The following is a 24,585-nucleotide window of genomic DNA, read 5'->3' as shown; positions in this document are numbered from 1 at the left end:
CCATCATTCTGCCCTCTGCCTCCATGAGTTTGACTGTTTATGACCCCACATGTAAGAGGTGCTGTTTGTCTTCCTGTGCTTGGCTTATTTCACTTCGTATCATGTCCTTCAGTTTCACCCATGTTGTCGACAATGACAAATCTCTTTTCTTTCACTTGATCTTAGCCAAAAGGCCGAGAAGCGATAAATCTCTTTTCTTTCAAAGTCGAAGGGTGCTCCCTTGTGTCTGCATATCACTTTGTCTTTACCTTTTTCATCTATCACTGGCACTTGAGTTGATTTCATAACTTGGCTCTTGTGAATAGTGTTTCAATGAACATGGGAGCTCAGGCATCTCAACAGAATGATTTCAGTTCTCTTGGGTAAACCTCCAGAGAGGTGATGGCTGGGTCATGTAGTAATTTTAGTAGTAATTGTATTTTTGGTGTTTGGAGGACCCTCCAAATGGTTTTCCATAAAGACTGCACTAATTTGTATCCCTATAACAATGTACAACTATCCCCTTTTCTCCACATCCTCACCAACACTTACTATCTTTGGTCTTTTTGACAGTACATATCACTGCACATCTGTCTGAATAGTATTATCAGCTTTAATGTGCATTTGCCTAATTATTCATGGTGGGGGACACTTTTTCCTGAACCTGTCTCTTTGGAGTACACTTGTAAGGAAGTACTATCAACTCTTGTACTCCTTTCTATTTGACTCTCCGTTTTCACTGTTAGCATTACTTTGTCCTCAAATCCACACATAGAGGGCCTTGCTGGGAGGATCTCATTTGTTGATGCTAGGGAGTGAGGGAAAAAAAGATTTATGTGCCTTTCACAAGGAGAGGGGAATCTCAAAGGTACTGGTGACATCAAGCAACTCACATGGGAGATGGTGAAGGATACTGAGGCAAAAGCAGAGATGGAGTTTAAAGTGAGGAGGTGTAGCTGGAAATAACCTACTAGGGCATTTAAGAATTTACCCAGGGGTGTGGTATGTGAAGGTGGGTCAGTATATGTCACTGAATAACAAACTTAGGAAAGCTGATCCTCTCCCCTCTGGGATGTTTCATTACAGGGACTCATGGAGCCAGAATCTGGGGCCAATGGAACAGCTGTTACTGAGTTCATTCTGCTGGGCTTGGTGGAGACACTGAGGCTCCGACCACTTGTAGTTGTTCTCTTCCTCTTTGCCTACCTAATTACAGTTGGGGGCAACCTCAGCATCCTGGCTGCCATCCTGGCGGAGCCCAAACTCCACACCCCCATGTACTTCTTCCTGGGGAACCTGTCAGTGCTGGATGTCGGGTGCATCAGCGTCACTGTTCCCTCAATGTTGGGCCGTCTCCTGTCCCACAAGCGCACAGTCCCCTACGGAGCCTGTCTCACTCAGCTCTTCTTCTTTCATCAGTTGGCTGGTGTGGACTGCTTCCTGTTGACAGCCATGGCATATGACCGGTTCCTGGCCATCTGTCGGCCCCTCACCTACAGCACCCGCATGAGCCAGACAGTCCAGAGGACGTTGGTGGCTGTGTCCTGGGCTTGTGCCTTCACCAATGCACTGACCCACACCGTGGCCATATCCACCCTCAACTTCTGTGGTCCCAATGTGATCAACCACTTCTACTGTGACCTCCCACAGCTCTTCCAGCTCTCTTGCTCCAGCACCCAACTCAACGAGCTGCTGCTTTTTGGTCTGGGAATCCTCATGGCAGGTGCACCTGTAATTCTCATTGTCACCTCCTATGTCCACGTGGCAGCTGCTGTCCTGCGAATCCGCTCTGCTGAGGGCAGGAAGAAGGCCTTCTCCACGTGTGGCTCCCACCTCACCGTGGTGGGCATCTTCTATGGAACAGGCGTCTTCAACTACATGAGACTGGGCTCAGTGGAGGCTTCAGACAAGGACAAGGGGATTGGCATCCTCAACACTGTCATCAGTCCCATGCTAAACCCACTCATCTACAGCCTTAGGAACCCTGATGTGCAGGGAGCCCTGCGGAGGGTGCTTATAGGGAAGCGAGCACTAGCTTGACAGTGCTAGCATGAGGAAGGGAAACACCATAGCAAGTGGTCCCCATCTCACCTAGATCCTTGAGCAAAGAGACTTTGTTCCCCATGGAGGTTCTACATGATCATAGATGTGCACATTCCATAGGCAGAACCTTTGGCTAGTTGCCATTTGGTCTTAGGAATACTTCCCAGTCCAGATGAAGGTGAAACCCTTGAGGTTATGTATCCCGGAAATGTTCATGGTCCTAAAGAACCTCTTCTTTATTTTTCTATCAGGGACCCCTAAGACCAGCAAATATTTTCTCTAAACTGGAATGTGGAAAGTCATGGCCAGGCACCGAGTATTAGCACATTCTGCATTTATGATCCCCCTAAAAGCATTATCCCCCCCCACCTGCTGTCTTTCAAGATCCCACACAAGAATCCAGATTTCATATAGTATGAGACACTAATCTGTAGTACCCTGTCTACATTGCAAGACTCTAGATTTTAACAATGGAGAGTTTATATTTCCTTTGAGATTTATCCTTTCTCTTTTTTATACTTATTTTTATTTCTTTGAAGGCAAGAAAGAAGGAGAGAGAGAGAGAGAGCAAGAGCAAGAAAAAGGGAGAGAGAGATCTTCTACCCACTGGTTCACTTCCCAAATGCTTGCAATATCTGGGGATGGGCCAGGTGAAAGTCAGGACCCCAGAATTCTATCTGGGTCTTCTACCTGGGTGACAGGGACTCAAGTATCTGAGCCATCATCTGCTGCCTCCCAAAATGGGCATTAGCAGGAAGCAGTATCAGAAGCAGAGTAGCTGGCACTCATATTTGGCACTCCAATATGGGATGTGGGAGTCCCAAGGTCAACCTACTGAGCTACAATCCCTCCTCATCTTCTCTATTTCCAGTATGAAAATATTCATTTTATACTTTTTCATTATAAATTATGTTTATAAAAATGAAAAACAAAATTTTACCAGTGAAAAGTTAAGTCAAACTTTCATCCTTGCTCTCTCATTCTTCATAATTAACTTCTCCAGAAATAACCACTGTTAAGAATTTGTAGTTTGACCTTCTAGCTTTTCATATATAAATTAATATGTTATATTGTTTTCCATATTACTCATAAAATTAATGTGTCAATATAAACATGCCTATGAATATTTCATATCAACAAGAGTATGTTATATCATGGTTTTTGTTCACGCAATACATGGTAGCCTCTGTCAAGTATCTAAAAACTTATCCATTTTCTAAAAGATTTATTTATTTGAAAGTCAGAGTTGGGAGAGAGAGAGAGAGAGAGATCTTCATCTGCTGGTTCACTCCCCAGATAGCCACAATGATCTGGTCTGGGTCAGGCTGAAGCCAGGAGCCAAGAGCTTCTTCAGGGTCTCCCATGTGGATGCAGGGCCCAAACATTTGGGCCATCTTCTGCTTCTTTTCCAAGACATATTAGCAGGGAGCTGGATCGGAAGTGGAGCAGCTGGGACATGAACTGGTGCTCACATGGGATGCTAGCTTTGCAGGTGGCGGCTTTTCTTGCTATGTCACAATGTCACCCCCTATATCTATTTTAATGGCTGCCAAACATTAATTTGTGAGTAATGTGTCATTTAATAACTGTATTCCTTTTGATGGAAATTTTAATGTTTTTAGATTTTCTGTAATTAAAATCAATAAAAGTGACATGTCTATTATTATGCAAACATCTCCATAAGTTCTGATAAGATGCCTGGGGTAAACTAAACAAAAATTTACATTCATATTTTTAATATATATATTTTCCTCTTATCAAATGTTTCAGGATTTTATTCCATTGTTGAATGGAACTGCTTATTCCTCAAGCCATTGATAACCATGACAAGTACAAATAAATTCTTCTGATTTTTGACAATATAATGGTTGAACATTACTAATTATTTTAGTATGTATTTCATCGATGGTCTCTTATGGTGAATATATTTTCAAATGTTAATTATCTGTGATAGGGACAGTACTGTATTTACCCTAAAATTTATATGTAGGAGCTGTGAGCTATTGACACTGCTATTGAATCTGCTATTCTTCCCAAGTTCAACCAAACCTTTAGCAACTACCCTTGAATCAGTGAAGAATCAAACTTCTCCCCTCTTCTTGGTTCAGAAGAAGTGCTCACAGGTGGTGTCTAGAGTTCAGCCCATGTGGAGGATGGATTGCTTTTGTGGCTGTCCTTCAGGGCCTTCCTTCCTTGGGCTGAGATACTGCAGTTGTCTACTGCCAGTTGATGTTGATATATTGAATAAAACAATGTGAAAACCAGGCCCAGGGACTTTTCCTCTAAGGAGTTCTCCATGAGGCCTGAGGCACTGATTGAGAAGGAGAGTCCACTCAGAAGGAGTAGGTATTAAGGTAAGCGGCTCGAGCTACCCACTCATGTAACCTTCTTATGCTTTCCAAAGCTGCCCAAGATAATCTTTTATATGCCATTTCCATTTGATGATAGTGTGTCACTACACACACAAATATTACGGCTTGATGAGTCAGAGAGCACCCAGGTCATTATGTGTACTTCAGGTTCAGGATGCACGGATACTTCAGGCCCCATGGTAAGGTATTTTATGTACCAATGCACAATGGTAGACAGGAGCTGTTTCTCGAATTCTTGTGTACAGAAGACTGCATAGATTTGCTTCAAAAACACAAGAAATGCATTTTTATTCTTTTGATGCTTGCAGGAGGTTTGGGTGGCAGTTTGATTGGCATTCCTAATTGCCACAGATATTCTGAGTATCATTGTGTCCTCTGGGTCATAAGATCTAGGTACAAGAGTGGCTTGTACTGCAGCCTGTAGTAACTGTAAAATCTTTTCTTGATTTGGACCCTCACTTAAAACTGGTAGCCTTTCAGGTTACTCAATAAGTGGTTCAGAATAATGTGTTGCCTTCAAAACCCAAAAAGGCCCTGTAAATGTCACTCTTCTTTTTAATTTTAGGTGGCACGAGATGTAGAGCTGAGATATCCAGTGGAGTGGCTATCTCAACAAGCTCCAGACCATTGTACGTCTAGAAACTTCACTGAGGTTGTGGGCCTCCAAATTTTCAGTTTATCACATGCTCTCTGGTTCATCTAGTTCTTACTAAGGGGTCTGAAATACCTGCTGTTTTCTACTAATCAGAAGCAATCAGCATGATGTCATTAAACACTGTGGATTAGTATAATGTTCTAGAGACTGACAAGAAACTATTTGAAATCTATATTAGGCAGAGAATAGGAACACTGCCATACCCATGTCCTATGTTTATTAAGATATTATAGTTCTCATACAATTATTTATATGTACCCATAATTTATCTTTTCTTCCTGTATATTCATTTGATGCTCTTTTTTTTTTTTTTGACAGGCAGAGTGGACAGTGAGAGAGAGAGAGACAGACAGAAAGGTCTTCCTTTTGCCGTTGGTTCACCCTCCAATGGCCGCCGCGGTTGGCGCGCTGCGGCCGGCGCGCCGCGCTGATCCGATGGCAGGAGCCAGGTGCTTCTCCTGGTCTCCCATGGGGTGCAGGGCCCAAGTACTTGGGCCATCCTCCACTGCACTCCCTGGCCACAGCAGAGAGCTGGCCTGGAAGAGGAGCATCCGGGACAGGACCGGTGCCCCAACCGGGATTAGAACCCGGTGTGCCGGCGCCGCAAGGCGGAGGATTAGCCTAGTGAGCCGCGGCGCCGGCCTTGATGCTCTTTCTTATTTTCATTTTCCTTCAGGGAAATGATATGTATATTAGGCCTTTTTTCTTCATGAAAAACTTGTATGTATATGCCTGCTAGTAACAAATTCTTAAATTTTTGTGAAGGATATTTTCATTGGGTATAAAATTTTAGATTGACAAGTATTTTCTTTCAACTTTGAGATCATCATTCAGTTTTTTTTAAAACTTATATTATTATTACTTGTTGCTTCTTTGGAGGGGATGAGTCTTTGCTTCTGGCTGATTTTAAGCTATTCTCTTTGCCTTTGTTTTTAGCATGTGACTGCGATGTACTGAGGTGTGACTTTCTCTGCTAAGGCTGCTTGGGCTTTGCAGTACTTTTTAGGTCTGTGAATGAATGAATTTCTTCAATTGTGAAAAACTCTTAGAAGCTATTGGAAAAGATAAACCTATCTCATTTTGGTCTTCTCTGATTCTGGGACTTTAATTATGTATATGTTAGGCCATTTCAGCATGTCACACATAGGCTTACACACACTATTCTTTATCCTTACATGTTTCTTTTGCCATCAATTTCACTTTGGATGTTTCCTATCGATCTATTATCCAGTTCATTAACCAATATCTTGTTCAATCCACATTTATGTATTGTATTTTTTAGTCCCAGAATGCCCAAGTATTTATTTATTCTCATCCACTGCTGAAATTATTTATCTTCCCATTTATTTATCTACCTTTTTCTCTATTTTCTTTAACAAGCTAATTATAGTTGTTTGAAAATCTTGTCATCGGGGTCGGCACTGGTGTAGAGGGTAAAGCCGCCACCTGCAGTGCCGGCATCCCATATGGGCGCCAGTGCAGGTCCTGGCTGCTCCACTTCCAATCCAGCTCTCTGCTATGGCCTGGGAAAGCAGTGGAAGATGGCCCAAGACCTTGGGCCCCTGCACCCACTTGGGAGACCAGGAAGAAGCTCCTGGCTTCAGATCAGCGCAGCTCCAGCTGTTGTGGCCAATTGGGGAGTGAACCAGTGGATGGAAGATCTCTCTCTCTCTCTGTGTAACCCTGACTTTCAAATAAATAAATCTTTTAAAAAAATAATTAAAAATCTTTGTCATCTTAAACCAATAACTGGATCAGGATTAAGTTTCTATTGCCTACTTTTCCCTCTTGATAATTAGTCATATTTTCTTGCCTGTCTGTATGCCTAAGTGAGTGTACTCATTATGTACTATATTTATTTTTTGACAGGCAGAGTGGACAGTGAGAGAGAGAGACGGAGAGAAAGATCTTCCTTTGCCGTTGGTTCACCCTCCAATGGCCACCGCAGCCGGTGAGCTGCGGCCGGCGCACCGCGCTGATCTGAAGGCAGGAGCCAGGTGCTTCTCCTGGTCTCCCATGGGGTGCAGGGCCCAAGCACTTGGGCCATCCTCCACTGCACTCCCTGGCCATAGCAGAGAGCTGGCCTGGAAGAGGGGCAACCAGGACAGAATCTGGCACCCCGACCGGGACTAGAACCTTGTGTGCTGGCGCCGCTAGGTGGAGGATTAGCCTGTTGAGCTACGGCGCCGGCCTCACTATACTTTATTATAAAAGAATTGTAAAAGCCAAAGGTAATACAACATTGTCTCCTTTCCTATGCTAGGCAGATAAAATGAAGGAAGGAAGGACTAGTCCCCAGGCTCCATGGGACTGGGCTGGGTGGGCCTGAGTTACTGCTTTAGTAAATCTCTCTCCTCTGTTCATTGAACAACTTCTAGCTTTTCATTAAAACCCTCAATCCCAAAAGATAGCAGAAATTAGCGCTGGGTTTTACTGATGTTTTAGATTCTGCTATCATTTACCATTTTAATTATATAGTTTTAAAGTTTCATATTTTAAAATGTTACTGAACAATGAGAAGCTTGAACATTCAAATATTATTTCCTTAAGTGGGAGTCCTGGGCCACTAATGTAAGACTAACATTGAGGGCCGAGGGCCAGCTTCCCACAGAGCCAGGGTTAGAATTCTTTGCAGTGACAGCAAGTGGCAGATAAAATGGAAGAGCAAGAGAATTACAGCAGAGGTTGTAGACGCAGCTGGTTTTAACACCATGAACTGGGCTATGAAGAATGGGGCAGAGGTTGCTGCTACTGAGATGTGGATATCCTGTGCTTACCCCTAGAACACAGTCCATGGGACACTGGAAGCTGTGTCATCACAAACAAAAATTGGAAGCTAAGAGCATACTGTTTGGAGCAAAGAGGCTAATTGGAAAGGTGAGGGAGAGTAAGTCATATAGCGTAGTTGCTGGGCTTATGTTGCTTAGACTCAAACAAATCCAAGTTTGACCCTGTACATCTCAAATTCCTATTTTAGTTTTAGGCAAATTATTGAATCACTTTGAACTTCAGTTTATCTATCTATAAAGTGGGAGTAGTAAAGCTACATATGTCACAGAATTGTTGTAAGGGTTGATTAGGGTTTCATGCATTTAAAGCTCAAGGTGTAGTGTTAAGTGCATAGCAAGCACATGATAAATATCATCATATCATTATTATTATATTCATGACATTATTGACAGGCCCCCACTAGGAACTTTATCTGTACTTCATTTAATTATCCCAGAAGATGGGATATTATGCTCCTCGGACACATGAGAAGACTGAAGCCTGATGGAGTTTGGCTGTTGCTAACAAATGGAACAGAAGACATATCCATGTACAAGGCCCGCAGGCTTCCCACAGAGAATATGCTATCCCTTGAGGTTGGGTGGGTAATTCATTGTCTCAGGAAGACACCCAAGTGTGAGGGTTACACTACACAACCACTCCAATTTCCATTCTTTCATCATCTCCATCACTAGACTTCTCTCGAGAACCACGGACAAATCCTGGTAGGGGGCAATAAGCAGCCCTGCCCTCCTGGTTCTTGCTAGCACAGCACTGTGCACCTACCATCACCATGGGACTCCCAAAACACAGTCCCTGTGGCCTCCACTAACAAGGGTCTGGGTGGAAAGCACTTTTGTTCTTAATGCATCCCTAAGACTTTGAAGTTGGAGGGTGCTGCTCACAGTCTGCATCCCCCTCCCCAGACCCGACAGTGGTGTCCTCCACATCCTCAGGTTTAGGAGTCTGACTTTTGCCTCCTGCTTGAAGCAGGCATCTGGGAGAGAAAAACCACCCAATCTGGGGACTCAGATTCAAACCTGGCTTCACCAATAGCTCTCTGGTGACTTTGGGAAAGCAGACAGCTCCTCTTTGTCTACAAAACAGAATTGTTACATATCTCCCCCTCACTCTCCCCCCAGATAAATATGGGGATGGAGATGAAGACACTGGAGAAATGTGACACCATGTGAGGCGTGAGAGCCCAGCGTTTCACCCTATGGTATTTGTTAGGGTTTGTTATTTGTCCTTGGCTCTCTCCACTCACTGCACCCTCACACTCGCAACCACACACACACATACACACACACCTCTTGGGACTAATTTCAAGCTCCCAAGAGGGTAACACTCCATGGAAAAGTCCCATGACAGAGGTGGTCTCAGCCTGTCTTTGCTCGCTTTGCATATAGAGTCCCTTCTTGCTTCCAGAGTAGACAACCTGGCTTGTGCAGCATCTTCCCTTCCATCTCTTACCAAGAAACTTTGCTGGCCTCTGTGGTACAAAAAGGTGAGTCCCATCATGGCTCTCCCTCTACTCCTGTGTAATAGGAAAGGGACTTTAGCTGTTACCCCGTGAGTCAAGTGTCCTGCTTTTACAGATGTGGTGATCAAAGTCTCGAAAGCAAAAATTAGAGATTGTTCAGAGCGACTTGTCAAGTGAGAGGAAGGGGGGGAGATCATAACCTAGGGACTGAGGCTCCTCACAACCGCCCTCCCCTTTTAAGGCAAAATTTGTTTTCTGATTCTGTTAGAGGTGAATGGAAGGAGTTTCAGTGTTCAACTTCCCCATCCAGAACCCCGTCCTTACAAGGCAGCTTGGCCAGACTCCCCCCCATCGACCCTGGTGAGACCTCAGGGCAGGGTAGCCACAGTGTAATGACAGAAGCCCAAGACTCTTCTGGACCCCCAGGGCCTCCTCGCCAGTAATCACTCCTGTGTTTCCATCACACAAGGAACAACTGGGATGGAGAGCCCAGGGAATTACTCAGAATTTAGGGAATCTTACACAAGCTTTGTCTCTCATTGGTCAACGGCGAGACAGCAGCTACTAGGGAAGCATGGCTTTCTGACCATGATTAACCTGTTTTTATGTATTATTTCTTCTAATTGAAAGACATTAGTGAAGCTTATATAAAGAGCAGTGTGTCGATGTGTGCATTGCTCTGTGCCCCATCTGAACAAAGGGAAGGGACAGCTACATTGCAGTAAGCTAGTATGTGGCACTAGACTCTACCGTTTCAAATGGTATCAGTCCTTCAAAGACCAGCACAAGTTCCAACTTACTTACAAACCCTTTCCTCATTACTATTGGCCACACTAATGCCCTATTAGTGACTAATTAGACTAATTGGTGAGTAATGTTGTCAACCAATGCAGTCATTTATTCATGAAGTTGTACATAAATAAAATGGATTTACCCATATGAATCAGAAATGAATCTTGTCCCTACATTGAACCAGGAGAACTAGGCTAAATAGCTAAATGGTTGTGATAGGAAATACAGTGGTAGCAGCCATGTAGAATATAATTACAGTGCGTTGGGCATGTTGAAGACATAAATATCATTTTTAAAAGGGCACAGATCAGAGAAGTATTTCAGGAGAAGGCAGCATTTGAGCTGAGTTTTGAAGACTGAGTCTTGTGACATTTGAAGGATACTCTACATGGAGAAAATAACACAAGCAAAAGTAGGGACATAGGAAAACACAGTGTTTGCAATTTGATGGGTTAAAATAAAGAGGCAAATCAGGGACTGACTGTGGCCATGACCCACCCAAAGCCCTGTCTTGGATTTGATTTATTACAGCCAACAGCCAAGATTTGCATATCTACAAGAGCACAGAATGTAGGAGTAGATCATTGAGTCTTGAAAGGGGATCACAAATAGATCCAAAGAGAACTGAAGGGGGAGAGAGAAACTTTATTAGCCCTGAGATGCCCTAGGTTACCCAGAGTGACAGCTTGTATAGGGGTTAAGAGCAGGGACTCCGAATTCAGACTGCCTGTGGGGCCAGCCTTGTGGCGCAGCGCCAGCATCCCATATGGGTACCAGTTCAAGCCTTGACTGCTCCACTTCCAATCTAGCTCCTGGTTAATGCACCTGGGAAAGCAGAGGAGGATGGCCCAAGTCCTTGGGCCCCTGTACCCATGGGAGAGACTCGGAAGAAGCCCCTGGCTCCTGGCTTCAGATCAGCTCAGCTCTGGCTATTGCAGCCATTTGGGGAGTGAACCAGCAGATGGAAGACACCTCTCTCTCCCTCTCCCTCTCTGAAACTCTGTCTTGCCAATAAAAAAATCCTGCCTGTGCCACTTGCTTCAGGTACAAATGCAGTGCTCTTTCTGTAAAATAGGGATTACAATAGTACTTTCATCATATGGAAGCTGGGAGGAATAAACAAGACAATACGTGTAAGTACTCAGAACAGAGCCAGTGCCTCACTCAGAGGATGGCTCCCAATAACCGCTGGCTGTATTATCAGGAATTGCACATTGGCCGGCGCAACAGCTCACTAGGCTAATCCTCTGCCTGCGGCGCCGGCACTCCGGGTTCTAGTCCTGGTTGGGATGCTAGTTCTGTCCTGGTCGCTCCTCTTCCAGCCCAGCTCTCTGCTGTGGCCCAGGAGTGCAGTGGAGGATGGCCCAGGTCCTTGGGCCCTGCATCCTCATGGGAGACCAGGAGGAAGCACCTGGTTCCTGCCTTCGGATCTGTGCAACGCGCTGGCCGTAACAACCATTTGGGGGGTGAATCAACGGAAGAAAGACATGTCTCTCTCACTGTCTAATTCTGCCTGTCAAAAAAAAAAAAAAGGAATTGCACACAAAAAATTCAGGCAGTATCAAAGATAATGCAATAGCCTAAATAGTGGATACTGTAGAGGAAGGGACTTCTTTTGTTCAGTTACTTTATTGTAATGTGGGATGGAGTAGGTGTGTCATGACCAGCGCTAGGAGGTGGTTCTAAATTTTACAAAAAATAGCTGTGGCAATGAGAAGTTAGTCTAATGGTTAAGATGCCCATTCCCATATTTGAATGCTTAGGTTAGAGTCCTGCCTCTAGTTTCTGATTTCAACTTCCCACCAATGCAGACCCTGGGATGGTTCAAATAATTGCCACCAACATGGGAAACCTGGATTGCGTCCCCAGCTCCTGGCTCTGGCCCCAGCCTGGCTCCAGTGCATCCCCAGCCATTGTGTATTGTGGTCACTTGAGAACCAGTGGATAAGATGATTCTCTCTCTCTCTCCCCCTCCCCCCTTTCACTCTCCCTTCTCCCTCTCCAATAAACTACTGCTAATAATAATTGGTATAGTAGAAAAAATAGAAGGAAGAAAATAAAAAACCACCTGTATTACCACTCAAATAACTGATTAATGTTTGGCATTTCCTTCTAATCCTGTTTTGATGTATATGTATCTGCTTTTTAATATAAATCAGGTATAATATAAATAATTTTGCATCTTTAATCATAGCATTAGAAAAAATTTTATTTTAAAAATACATTTTGAAGTTATCTTTCATGTTTCTCATCAGTATATAGTGATGGTATATAAAAAATACAGATTTTTGTATATTTGCTTTTTACCTTGCTACTTTAATAGCTCTTTTCTCAGATAATCAAATAACCTTTTTCTGTTTTCCAACATATAAACTTAATTTTCTCCTTCTTGACATTAATTTTGCCAATGTCTCTAGGACAACTATTAAAAAATACATGCCATCTCCTGCTCCCGATTCCATAGGATAATGTGTTAATCTCTACTAGGAAGGATATGGCAATATTCTTCTATTCCTGAGTGACTAAGGCTGGATGCTTTTTCTTTAGAATAAAAAAGAATCTCGGCCGGTGCAGTGGCTTAACAGGCTAATCCTCCGCCTTGTGGTGTTGGCATACCAGGTTCTAGTCCCGGTTGGGGCGCCAGATTCTGTCCCGGTTGCCCCTCTTCCAGGCCAGCTCTCTGCTATGGCCCGGGAAGGCAGTGGAGGATGGCCCAAGTGCTTGGGTCCTGCACCCCATGGGAGACCAGGAGAAGCACCTGGCTCCTGCCTTCGGATCAGCGAGATGCGCCAGCCGCAGCGGCCATTGGAGGGTGAACCAACGGCAAAGGAAGACCTTTCTCTCTGTCTCTCTCTCACTGTCCACTCTGCCTGTCAAAAAAAAAAAAAAAAAAAAAAGAATTTGACCCATAAAAGGTAGGTTTTAGGCAACTGATCAGATATCTTTTATCAATATATTGACTTATAGAACTTCCATCAGTTTCCCGGTGCTGTCTCCCGTCCCGCCCCAGGAAGGTGCCCGCTGCCCAACCCCGCCCACCCAGGGCTCCTCTGTGGTCCTACCGCAGTCATCACTTGGTACCCACTCTGAAATATTCTGATTATGAAAATTTTCCTATAGTTATATTTCACCTTTTGTCTCAATAGTCCTAACTAAAGTTGTTCTCTATTTTTCTTCCTAAAGTTTTTAGATTTTAGTATCATATGTATGCTAACTCCATAAAATATATTTAGGATTCTTATATCTTTCCTTGTGCTACAGGAAAGTACATATGGTATGAGAATGTTATTTTCATTAAATTTAACAAAATTTTTCTCCATACTTCTGTGCTACTAGGATCATTTCCTTATTTTATTTCTAAATGACAACCAGTAGTTGTATGTATTTATGTGATACGTGATGTTTTGATGTATGCTTATATTGTGAGATGGTTATATCAAGCTGATTAAGAAATCCACCATTTAATTTGTGATGAAAACATTTAAAATCTACCCCAGCAATTTTGAAATATACAATGCATTCTTATTTATTATGTTGACTATTGGGTATAATAAGTCACTAAAGCTTGTTCCTCCTGTCTAAGAGACACTTCGTACCAATTGATCAGCATCTCTCCTTTTCCCACCCACCTCCCTGTGCCAGCCTCTGGCTACCACCATCCTACTTCTCTACTTCTGTGAGTTGAACTCTTAGATTACACTTATACGTGAGATCATTCAGTACTTGTTTTTCTGTACCTCGCTTATTTCACTTGGCATAATGTCTTCCGGGTTCTGGATGTTGCCACATATGGCATCATTTCCTGCTTCTTTTAAAGCTTTAATAGTATTCTGTTGTGTACATATACCACATTTTCTTTATTCATTCAAAGAATGATGGACAACCCAGTTGTTTCTGTATCTTAGCTCTTGTGACTCCTGCTGCAATGAACAGGCAAGGGCTATCCCTTTAGCATACTTATGTCAATTCCTGGGATACATACAGTGGGATTCCTGGATTCTATAGCAATTCTAGTCTCAGCTTTTGGAGGCACCTCCATGCCGATTTCCATAATGGTGGTACTCACTTTCATTCCCATCAGCAGTATGCACGGGTTCACTTTTCTCCATAACCTGGCCAATATTTGTTATATTTTGCGTTTTTTATAGCAACCATTCTAACAGGTGTGAGTGATAAAACATTGTGATTTTAACTTGAATCTTCCTCATAATTACAATGATGATGAGCATTTTTTCATATGTCTGCATTTCTCCTTGCTATGGAACTATTTGAATCCTTATTTGGATATTAGCCCTTTAACAGATGTACAGTTGCAGATGTTGTCTCTCAATCTGTAAATTATTCCTTCACTCTGTTGATTGCTTCCTTTGCAATCCCATTTATTTATTTTTGCTTTTGTTGCCTGAACTTTTGAGGTCATATTCCAGAAATTGTTGCCTTGACCAATGTCATAGACCTTTCATATGTTTCCTTCTAGTAGTCATACTGTTTCCAGTCTTCAAGTTTAAAAAAAAGATGTATATATTTATTTGAAAGGAAGAGTTAGAGAGAGAGAGAGAGAGAGAGAGAGAGAGAGAGAGATCTTCCATCCATTGATTCACACCCCAAAAGGTGACAATGGCCAGGGCTAGGCAAGATGAAGCCAGGAGCCCAGAACTTCATTCTGGTGTCTAACATGGGTGGCAGGGTCCCAGGCATTCCGGCCATCTTCTGCTGCTTTCCCAGGTGCATTAGCAGAGAGTTGGATCAAAAGTGGAACAGCCAGGACTCTAACTGGTGCACATGTGGGATGCCAACATCGCAGGAGTCTGCTCAACCTGCTATGCCACAATGCCAGTTCCCAATCCTCTGATTTTTCTAATAAATTTATGGTTTAATTTTTATATTTAAATATTTAACCCATTAAAATATATTTTTGCAAGACATAAGTATGTGCACAACTTTTTTCCAGGTTGCTATGTAATATTTCTCACATATTTGATTTAATAACACATTTTCCTATTCATTTAAGGTACTGCTGGTATCATGTATTAAATTCCTATATTATTTTAGGTCTATCCCTAGACTTTTAATTTCATCCCATTGTTCTGTCTTGCTGCTCTTGAGTCAAAACCAAAGTGCTTACATTGCTATGGCTTTATAATGTATTTAGACCTGGAAGGCATAGTCCATTCTCACAAATTTTCCTAAATGCTATTCTTGCTTTTTGATATGAACTTTAAAGCCAGCCTGATTTTTAACTTAATATTTCATTTATTATCTTTGAGGTAACATAACTTTAATTACATTACAGTCAAAGCTTAATGCTCCACTAAATAAAGAGTTCAACAAATAAAAAGTAAAAGGGCCATGGCTGAGTGGGAGAATAGGCCAGAGCTCTAAGCAATAGTCAACTGAAAGGATGCTCAGTTCCACCCAGAAAAAGTAAATTTTTAAATATCCTGCAGCATTTTTGTTGGGAATTGCTATAGCTTTTATTCAGTAAGAATAAATGAAATCCTAATGATACAGAATCTTCTGGTCCAACAACTTGACATATTTTTCCATTTACTCAACTCTTATGTCTTTCAATATGTATTAAGTTTTCTTTTGAAGTTATTTCACACTGTTAATTCATTGGCATTAAACTTATCTTTATTATTATTGTAAGCATACTTTTTTCTTCCATTATACTTTTTTTAAAAAGCAGTTTTTATATATAAACTATTGAAATATGTACAATATTTTTATTCCAGCAGCCTTACTGAATTCTATTGATTTTAATTGTTTTTCTTATCTGATTCTTGGTGTTCCAGGTATACAATTAAATTATCTACAAATAATTAGAATTTCTTTCTTTGCAGTCTATTTCCCCAATTTTTTGTGGGATATAATACTTGATATTTTTATCTGCTTTAAATATTTCCTCTTTAAAAGTTATTTATTTAGGGGTTTTTATCTTTTTATTTAAAAATATTTCAAATACTACAAGAAAGTATAATGAAGAGCTCAATTATTTAAAAAATTATAACATTTACCATATTTGTTTCCGTGAAAGGAGTAGGTGGATATATTAATATCACATAATATGGGGTTCATGATAGAAATCACAAAATGAGGAAAGAATAGTATATTATTATGTAAGGGGTACAATTCAGTGAAAACTCATAAATGTCTTTATACCAAATAATAATGGCAATAAAAGGAATGAAATCCTGATTTTTTTGCAACAAAAGAGATGGAACTGGAGATCATTATGCTAAGTAAAATAAGCCAGACACAGAACACAGATGTTTTCCATCATATGGAAGTTAATATAGAAACAGTGAAAAAAAAAAGTGAGGATGGCTAAATTCCTTTTATTATATAACTGCCTTGGCCAATATTTCCTGAACTATGTTAAATAACAGAAGTAATTAGGTGTTCTTCCTTGTTAATGGGAATATTTCTTTTATCCTAAAAAGTACCACGGTACCTTTGGAGTTGAATTACCACTATGATTCACTGTAAGTAAATCTCCATTTATTCCCATCTTAAAACAATTTTTAAAATAATGTATTAAATAGATGTTTAATTGTTTCTTAGGAATTTAAAAAATATCATGTTGTACATCTAAATTCATTTTTATTTAAATTAGATTTAATAAAATACAAAAAAGTAAATTATATAGAGTATAATTTATAATAACTTATAATAAATTATACAAAGTATAATTTACTTTGAGATTTGCTGATTTTCTGGTTTCTAAAATGCTCTTTTTTGAGGGTGAATGCTCCATGGGAATAGGTAGAGGAGTGTGTATCTATCAATTCTACATCATGAGTAATTATATTGAGGGTTTTGTATAGAATCACTTTTTCTGTCAACTTAACTATGATGAAAGTCACTAAAATCTACTGTTACTGTTTCTGGCTATTTCTCTGAATATTCCATACTTTTTGCTTTATTTATCTATGCTATTTAAGGCACTAATTTTTATGACTAATATAGCTTCTTATACCTTTTATTATTACAAAATGTTTTTTCTCCTTTACTGTCTTTTCAGTTTACTTCATACTCAATGTTAGCCTATACTAAGTAAAGAGTTCAACAAATAGTATGAATAAAAAAAAAAAAAAAAACCCCACACTGTTCCTCAGCAGTAGAGACAAGGACTGTAAACATTCATTGAATCTCAAAAAATCCACATCACTCCAATACATTACAACTTAGGTACTCTGTTAGTTACCCTAGATCAGGGATAACAATGAATTTTCCCTAAGGGAAAAAAAAAGCTTTTGTAAAAAACCAAAACCTAATGCCTGCTTATCTCAACAATGCTGAAATTAAAAATATCTTTGGAATTCTGTGTTGAGAAGTTTTTATACTCCAGATAATGTTTTGGGGTCACATTGTCTTTCCTTTGAGGCATTGAAAGCATTATTTTCCATTATATTCCAGTCAGGAATGCTACTGTGGAGAAAGGAGAGACTGTGTTAGTTCTTAACTTATTTCCTTTAGAACTGAAGGGGTTTTTTTGTTGTTTTTTGGCCTGGTGACCTGTTCTGCTTTGCAGATCATTGATATCTGCTGATGTGACAGGGATGGGTTACAGGACTGCCACTCTGTTTGAATGTTCCCTAGCACAGGTGTGCCCTGTTTTAGATTCAAGTACTCTCTGTTTCCAGCCTATTTTTTAAGTAAATTTTACAGTTGTCTATAGATGTGTGGATTTACTTCCAGGGACTCTATTCTCTTTAATTCCTGTGTGTCTATTTTTATGGCATCACCATGTTGTTTCAAGTCAGTATAATGTTTAAGTCAGTATAATGTCTCTAGCTTTGTTCTTTTTGCTCAAGATTTCTTTGGTTATTCAGGGGATTTTGTGATTCCATACAAATGGAACAATGTTTTCTCTAACTCTATGGAAAATGTCCTTGGTATTTTGGTAGGGTTTACATCGACTCCATGTCACTTTGGGTGATATAGGTACTTTAACAGTATTAATTATTCTTTTAAATGCATGCTGTCTTTCCATTTCTTTGTGTTCTCTTCAATTTCTTTCATTAGGGTTGTAGAGTTTTCATTGCAGATGTCTTTCACCTCTGTAGTTAAATTTATTCTTTGTAACAACTGGAAATAGGTTTACTTTCCTTATTTTTCAGATAATTTACTATTGGTGTATAACCATGTTACCTGTTGTTTGTTTTTGAACATTTGAATCAAGTGTCTTTGCTGAACTAGATATTAGCAAGATACCAACTTTAAGGAAGGAGAAGGGCTGACATTGTGTTACAGCGGGTTAGGTCGCTACTTGCAAAGTTGGCATCCCAATCAGACTCCCAGCTGCTCCACTTTCTATTCAGCTTCCTGCTAATGCACCTGGGAAAGCAGCAGATGATGGCCCAAGGACTTGGGCCCCTGATACTCCCATGGCAGATCCGGGTAGAGTTCCTGGCTCCAGACTTTGATCTGGCCCAGTCCCTGGCCTTTGTGCCCATTTGGGGAGTAAACCAGCAAGTGGGAGCTCGCTCGCTCGCTCTCTCTCTCACACACACACACACAACACTCTTGCTTTCTCTTTCTCCCTGTCACTCTGCCTTTCAAATAGATACATCCTTTAAAAGTAGATTCAATTTCAAGAAAATTCCCAGCACATTATTTTAAAAGAGAATAAAATCAAACTGACTGATGTGAGATCTGAAATGAATTTCTCTAGCCTTTATTTGTCTGTAATTAATGTAGACAGGTAACCGTGTAACTGTTATGGTGTATTTTCCTTATATCTCACCTCCATGCCTTATCCACATCCTGCAAATCCTAATACCTGTATATCTGATTGTTCATTTATCCATTTCTGATCTTTGAAGGGACTCATGCAACCAAAATCTGGGGCCACTGGAACTGCTGTTACCGAGTTCATCCTGTTGGGCTTAGTGGGGACTCTAGAGCTGTGGCCAGTTGTCTGTGTTCTATTCCTCTTTGCCTACTTGGTTACAGTTGGGGGATCACAGAACTTGGCGTCACTTTGTACCATAGTCTCCTCATTGCAACCAAAGGCTTTTGGTTTTCTTACTAGATGCTCCTTTTCTTTAGAGAATTACATTGTCTAGCTCTTCTATATTCATAGTTTTCCTCTTTGCTTCTTGCATCCTCCTCTTTGATCACTGTTCTATTATTATTATTATTTGAAAGGCAGAGTTAGAGCGATCGATCTTCCATCTACTGATTCACTCCCCAAATGGCCTGCAACAGCTAGGGCTGGACCAGACCAAAGCTGGGAGCCAGGAGCTTCATCTGGGTCTCTCACATGGGTGCAGGGGCCCAAGCACTTGGTTCATTTTCTGCTGCTTTCCCAGGCTTATTAGCAGGGAACTGGAACTTGCCCCTCTCCTTTCCTGCTTGGTGAGATCTGGTTGTCTGAGGATCTTTCTGTGGTCTTTGTCCGGCTTTAGCCTAGTGATAACCACTTTGCTGGGGTGGATGCCTTTGTGGACAGCTATGCCATTAGCCTTTCTTCGTTGCATCTGCTCACTGTAGATGACATATTTCTTCCGGCAGATCTGGACTACTTTGTCAATTTGCCGACCTTTATAGTATCCTCACACAACTTGCACTTCATCATCCTCCCAGACAGGTGTGGATCACACATTGTAGTTCTGTCTCAGCTCTTTGGAGAAGGGGGAAGACAAAATCTTCCTGTGCCAATGTGGAAAGGGGCATTGAGATGCCTTTTTTAACTCTTGCTTCAGTCAGAAGTCACAAAGCGATTGAACTTCATTTTGGCCAGTGTCTCTCTAGCAATGGCCACAAAAAGCAAAGCTAGAAAAGTGTGTTTTACTTGTATAGAACTTTCAAGTTAAACTCCTATAACAAATCAGGTAATGAAAAAACAGCCTGATTAAACCTCTTTATTTCTTTTGTGAACATCTTCATGGAGGTATAATATATAATTGTATTAAAAACCATCATAAAGCATTGATGTAAGAAAGAAACTGTTAAGCATTTTCTCTATATTTGTTTGCATATGAAGTAGCACCAGTTTTGTTCATTGCAAAACTGGAGAAGCGGAATAGCCAGGACTTGAACCAGTGCCCACATGGAATGCTGGTCCTGCTACGCCACAGTGCCGGTCCCTCTCTGCTGTTCTTGACTCCCTCTGATCTATAATAGAGATTTTGGATATTTACAAGTTTTAAAGGCACAGCGACAGAGGGCGATTCAGAGACAGAAAGATGTCTTCCATCTGATGGTTCACTCCTCAGATGGCCACAACAGCTGGTGCTGGGCTAGGCCAAAGCCAGGATCCTGGAATTCCATATGGGTCTGCCACATGGGTAGCAGGGGCCCAAGCACTTGGGCTGTCTTCTGCTTCTTCCCCAAGAGCATTAGCAGGGAGCTGGATCAGAAGCAAAGCAGCTGGGGCTTGAACCTATGCTCTGATACGGGATGCAGGCTTAACCCACTGCACTACAACAACAGCCTCAAGTTCTTTTGAGGAAATAATTCATATGGTTACTGTTCTGCCTGTCTAGGGAAGGGATGAATATTGAAAAGAGAAACTTCACAGCCTGTGTTGTGAACAAACCAGAGTATACCTTTTGCTTATTTATTTTTCCCTAGAGTTTTGTCTTTCATGATATCTACAATGGTTCTTTAGATAGGAAACAGGGAGGAAGTCCCAGTATGGTTATGAAATTTGTCCTTATACTTGAGAATAAAGTAGAGGTATTGAGGTAAGTGTAGCAAGTGGCTTAACAAGTATAGTGTGGCCTGAGGAGTGGAAAATTCATTACCCAAATTAGCAGAGGGTTGGGCATATAGAAGGAGACCTATTTTTTCTTTTTGATTAAATAAATTAACAGAACTTATCACTTTCTTCCTTGGATGTTTCCTGGAAGGAATTCATGCAGCCAAAATCTGGGGCCAATGGAACAGCTGTTACTGAGTTCATTCTGCTGGGCTTGGTGGAGACTCCAGAGCTGTGGCCAGTTGTCTTTGTTCTCTTCCTCTTTGCCTACCTAATTACAGTTGGGGGCAACCTCAGCATCCTGGCTGCCGTCCTGGTGGATCCCAAACTCCACACCCCCATGTACTTCTTCCTGGGGAACCTGTCAGTGCTGGATGTCGGGTGCATCAGCGTCACTGTTCCCTCAATGTTGGCTCGCCTCCTGTCCCACAAGCGCACAGTCCCCTACGGAGCCTGCCTCTCCCAGCTCTTCTTCTTCCATCTGCTGGTTGGTGTGGACTGCTTCCTGTTGACAGCCATGGCATATGACCGGTTCCTGGCCATCTGTCGGCCCCTCACCTACAGCACCCGCATGAGCCAGACAGTCCAGAGGACGTTGGTGGCTGTGTCCTGGGCTTGTGCCTTCACCAATGCACTGACCCACACCGTGGCCATATCCACCCTCAACTTCTGTGGTCCCAATGTGATCAACCACTTCTACTGTGACCTCCCACAGCTCTTCCAGCTCTCTTGCTCCAGCACCCGATTCAATGAGTTGCTGCTCTTTGCTGTGGGTTTCATAATGGCAGGTTCCCCTATGGCTCTCATTGTCACCTCCTATGTCCATGTGGCAGCTGCAGTCCTGCGAATCCGCTCTGCTGAGGGCAGGAAGAAGGCCTTCTCTACGTGTGGCTCCCACCTCACTGTAGTGGCCATATTCTATGGCTCAGGCATCTTTAACTACATGAGACTAGGTTCAACCAAGCTTTCAGATAAGGATAAAGCTGTTGGGATTTTTAACACTGTCGTCAACCCCATGCTGAACCCGCTCATCTACAGCCTCAGGAACCCCGACGTGCAGGCTGCCCTCTGGAAGGTGCTCATGGGGAGGCGCTCAATGACTTGAGGATGTGTCAAGTGGCCCTTCCTCCCTGTGTCTTTTTAGACTAAAGGAAAAATTCTCCAAAGCCAAGTACTAGGACAGATGGCCCAGAACTGCTTTCATCTCCTTGACTATGGGGACTTTTATAGGGGTAACAGTTACTGTTTCCCAAAGATACCACGCACAATTATAAACAATGGGTAGATAGGTTCTAGTAGGCCAGCCCTTTTGACACACTTCAATTTCACATGTCCTCTCATTTCTGGATGTAAGTGAGACCTGGGGATCTGAATGCTTACAGGATCATGTTCCAAAGGGAATGAATCTTTGGTTAGTTATAACCTGCTTTCCCAAAAGTACTCCCAGAAAACCCACCCTATCAGAGGTCATGTTTTTCCTCAAGTTCAGGTATGGTTGGTCAGTTTATAAAACACAGGTCTAGAAATCAGGATTGTTTCATTTTTCCATCTATAGACTAACAATAAAGCAGCACAAAACAACATCAAATCAGGTAGCTCTATCCCTTCCCATCATACAAAGATCCCATAGGATGGAGTAGGGCCAGATGGGAAGCTGTATGATTGTGTATTGTCTTCTAATTCTGGAGATCATGATACTTAGATTCAGCTCAGAGACCTGTTCTAAATGGTAAAACCCCACGAACACGTACGATGTGTCTGATGACACAAAAAATGAGTTTCCCTCAATCATTCCTCAGATGCTTCAAATCTTTTGAAAAGATAAGACTTTATAACCCAGACATTAAATGGTTCAGAAAGTTCCAGACTACTTACTCACTATGAACTATCCCGCTAAGTTCTTACTCTTAGTAGACAAATGAGAAAATAACTATAATTTTGTCACATGTGGTGTCTTATCCTAAACTTCCTATAACAGTTAAGAGAAGATGGCCCTGACTTAGAACATTGCCTTATCTTGCTTGTTATTTACCAGCCTTTAGTCCAGTCCTCACTATTTGCATCTCCCTTCAAGCCTCCCCGTTAGGACTAATTGCCCATTCAAATGTGCCATTAATATTTCCTGATGAATTTCCCTAAAACTGTTCTTTGATCTGCACCTGTGACTTGACTTATCCATAATATTTTATAGGAATGAAAAATATTGGAATAATGAGGTAAGACAGAGATAAAGAGAAAGTATATGAAAGAGGAAAATGAAAAAAGATCAGAATTTGTGGGAAAATGAAAGATGGGAAAAAGGGAGACACTGAAAATCGCAATCAAAGGTGTTGAAAGAGAAGGATGGACATATTAGAGAAGACGAAATGGGGACAGGTTGGGAAATGAGAAAGCTTGGGTGAACTGGATAAGATGCATTAACACTTAAAATAACAGAGGAGGAGAGTCGGGGAATAAAATTAGTGGATCAAGCATGCAATGTGTGGACTTGCCACTGTGTAACTAGTAATAATGACCAGTGTAGCCAGTTGTGCAACCAGTAATGACCAGTTTTGCCATCATTGTAGTCCATGTACTCTATTGAAAGCAGTATTTGAAGTTTTTCTTAAAGTACTAAAAAGTGCACAGGGTGCTTGTTTTCTGTTTCTCTAAGCAGAGGTGCTCCTGCAATACCAGGAAGGAAGTTCATCACAGGGCAAAAGAGAGGAAAAGACTTCTGGGTATTTTATACAGCTACGTACCTAAAAATTACACTGAAGTTTATGACCAACCGTTCAATCTACACTCTGCCTTTTGTGTCATGCCTGCTAACAGTGACAAAAGATATACGGGGGGGGGGGGGGGGGGGGTCTTTTCTGATTCCGAATCACCAGAAAAACTTCAAGAATGCAAAGAATGAGTTTGGTCCAAAGTCAAGAAAACTACTGAGGAAGACCTGCGATGTGATGTGGTTCTCACCTCATCACTTCTGTCACCCACGCTGTTTCTGACCTTCAGTAAACTCTACCTTCTCTGGGCCTGTACCTGGTGGAAGACAAAAGGCAATCATCAGTGCTCTTCCACTGCTAATGTTCTCCGGTTCTCCTAGTCTGAATGAATGGAAAGAATGCCCAACCCTGGTTTTTCCAAGAGACTTAACCACATCTTCCATCACTTCTTCCTCACACCAGCATGTAGCACTGCAGCAAAATGGAGCTTGTTGACCTCCAAAGATCCCTGTGCCCCTGGCATCCCTCTGGCCACTCAGCTCAGACCTTAAGGAATGGCTTTGTCTTGCATCATCACAGGGGCAGAATGGAGCAATGGGTTCAGCATCACCGAGAAGGACCAAGAACATCGATTACCAGTTCTCTGTTCAACCTCCAGGATCATGGGGATTCTTTAACAATTTGATGTTTTTCCTACGAAATTTGTCCCCTCTCTTTGTAATCCAAACTGTATGTTCTTCTATTATTTCGAAGTTCATTATACATGTAATGCATCATGTTGTAAAACTTCAAAAAAGTACAGAATGCCATCACCACCTTTCTGTACCATATCCACAATAATCTCATCCTTTAAAAGTAACTGTTTTTTAGGTTTCACTTTACCCTAGTTAGAATGGCTCTTATACAGAAATCAAAAATCAAAAAACAGAGGCTGGCACTGTAGCATAGCAGGTTAAGCCTCCACCTGCAGTGCAGGCATCTCATATGGGCACCGGTTTGAGTCCCTGCTACTCCACTTCCAGCTCCCTGCTAATGTGCCTGGGAAAGCAGCAGAAGATGGCCCAAGTGCTTAGCCT

At 41.7% G+C, this 24,585-nt stretch overlaps 2 protein-coding genes and 1 pseudogene across 2 annotated transcripts; 2 read left to right on the top strand and 1 right to left on the bottom strand.

Moving 5' to 3' along the window:
• The first annotated feature begins 1,059 nt into the window (after nucleotides 1-1,059).
• Nucleotides 1,060-2,019, top strand: LOC133777117 (olfactory receptor 3A2-like). The gene has a single exon (XM_062216557.1). The coding sequence runs from the start codon at nucleotides 1,072-1,074 to the stop codon at nucleotides 2,017-2,019; it is 948 nt and encodes a 315-aa protein (XP_062072541.1). The 5' UTR covers nucleotides 1,060-1,071.
• Nucleotides 2,020-19,432: 17,413 nt separating this feature from the next.
• On the bottom strand, nucleotides 19,433-19,832 carry LOC133777301 (large ribosomal subunit protein uL24-like; annotated as a pseudogene).
• A 1,114-nt stretch (nucleotides 19,833-20,946) lies between these two features.
• Nucleotides 20,947-21,906, top strand: LOC133777116 (olfactory receptor 3A1). Its single transcript, XM_062216556.1, has one exon. The coding sequence runs from the start codon at nucleotides 20,959-20,961 to the stop codon at nucleotides 21,904-21,906; it is 948 nt and encodes a 315-aa protein (XP_062072540.1). The 5' UTR covers nucleotides 20,947-20,958.
• The last annotated feature ends 2,679 nt before the right edge of the window (nucleotides 21,907-24,585 follow it).

This window comes from Lepus europaeus, chromosome 18, assembly GCF_033115175.1.
Source record: "Lepus europaeus isolate LE1 chromosome 18, mLepTim1.pri, whole genome shotgun sequence".
NCBI lineage: Eukaryota > Metazoa > Chordata > Mammalia > Lagomorpha > Leporidae > Lepus > Lepus europaeus.
The sequence above is the reverse complement of the archived record's forward strand: the minus strand, read 5'-3'. Positions and strand labels throughout refer to the sequence as shown.

Coding starts and splice junctions, on each gene's coding strand:
- LOC133777116 (XM_062216556.1), top strand. CDS start 20,959: ATGCAGCCAAAATCTGGGGCCAATGGAACAGCTGTTACTGAGTTCATT.
- LOC133777117 (XM_062216557.1), top strand. CDS start 1,072: ATGGAGCCAGAATCTGGGGCCAATGGAACAGCTGTTACTGAGTTCATT.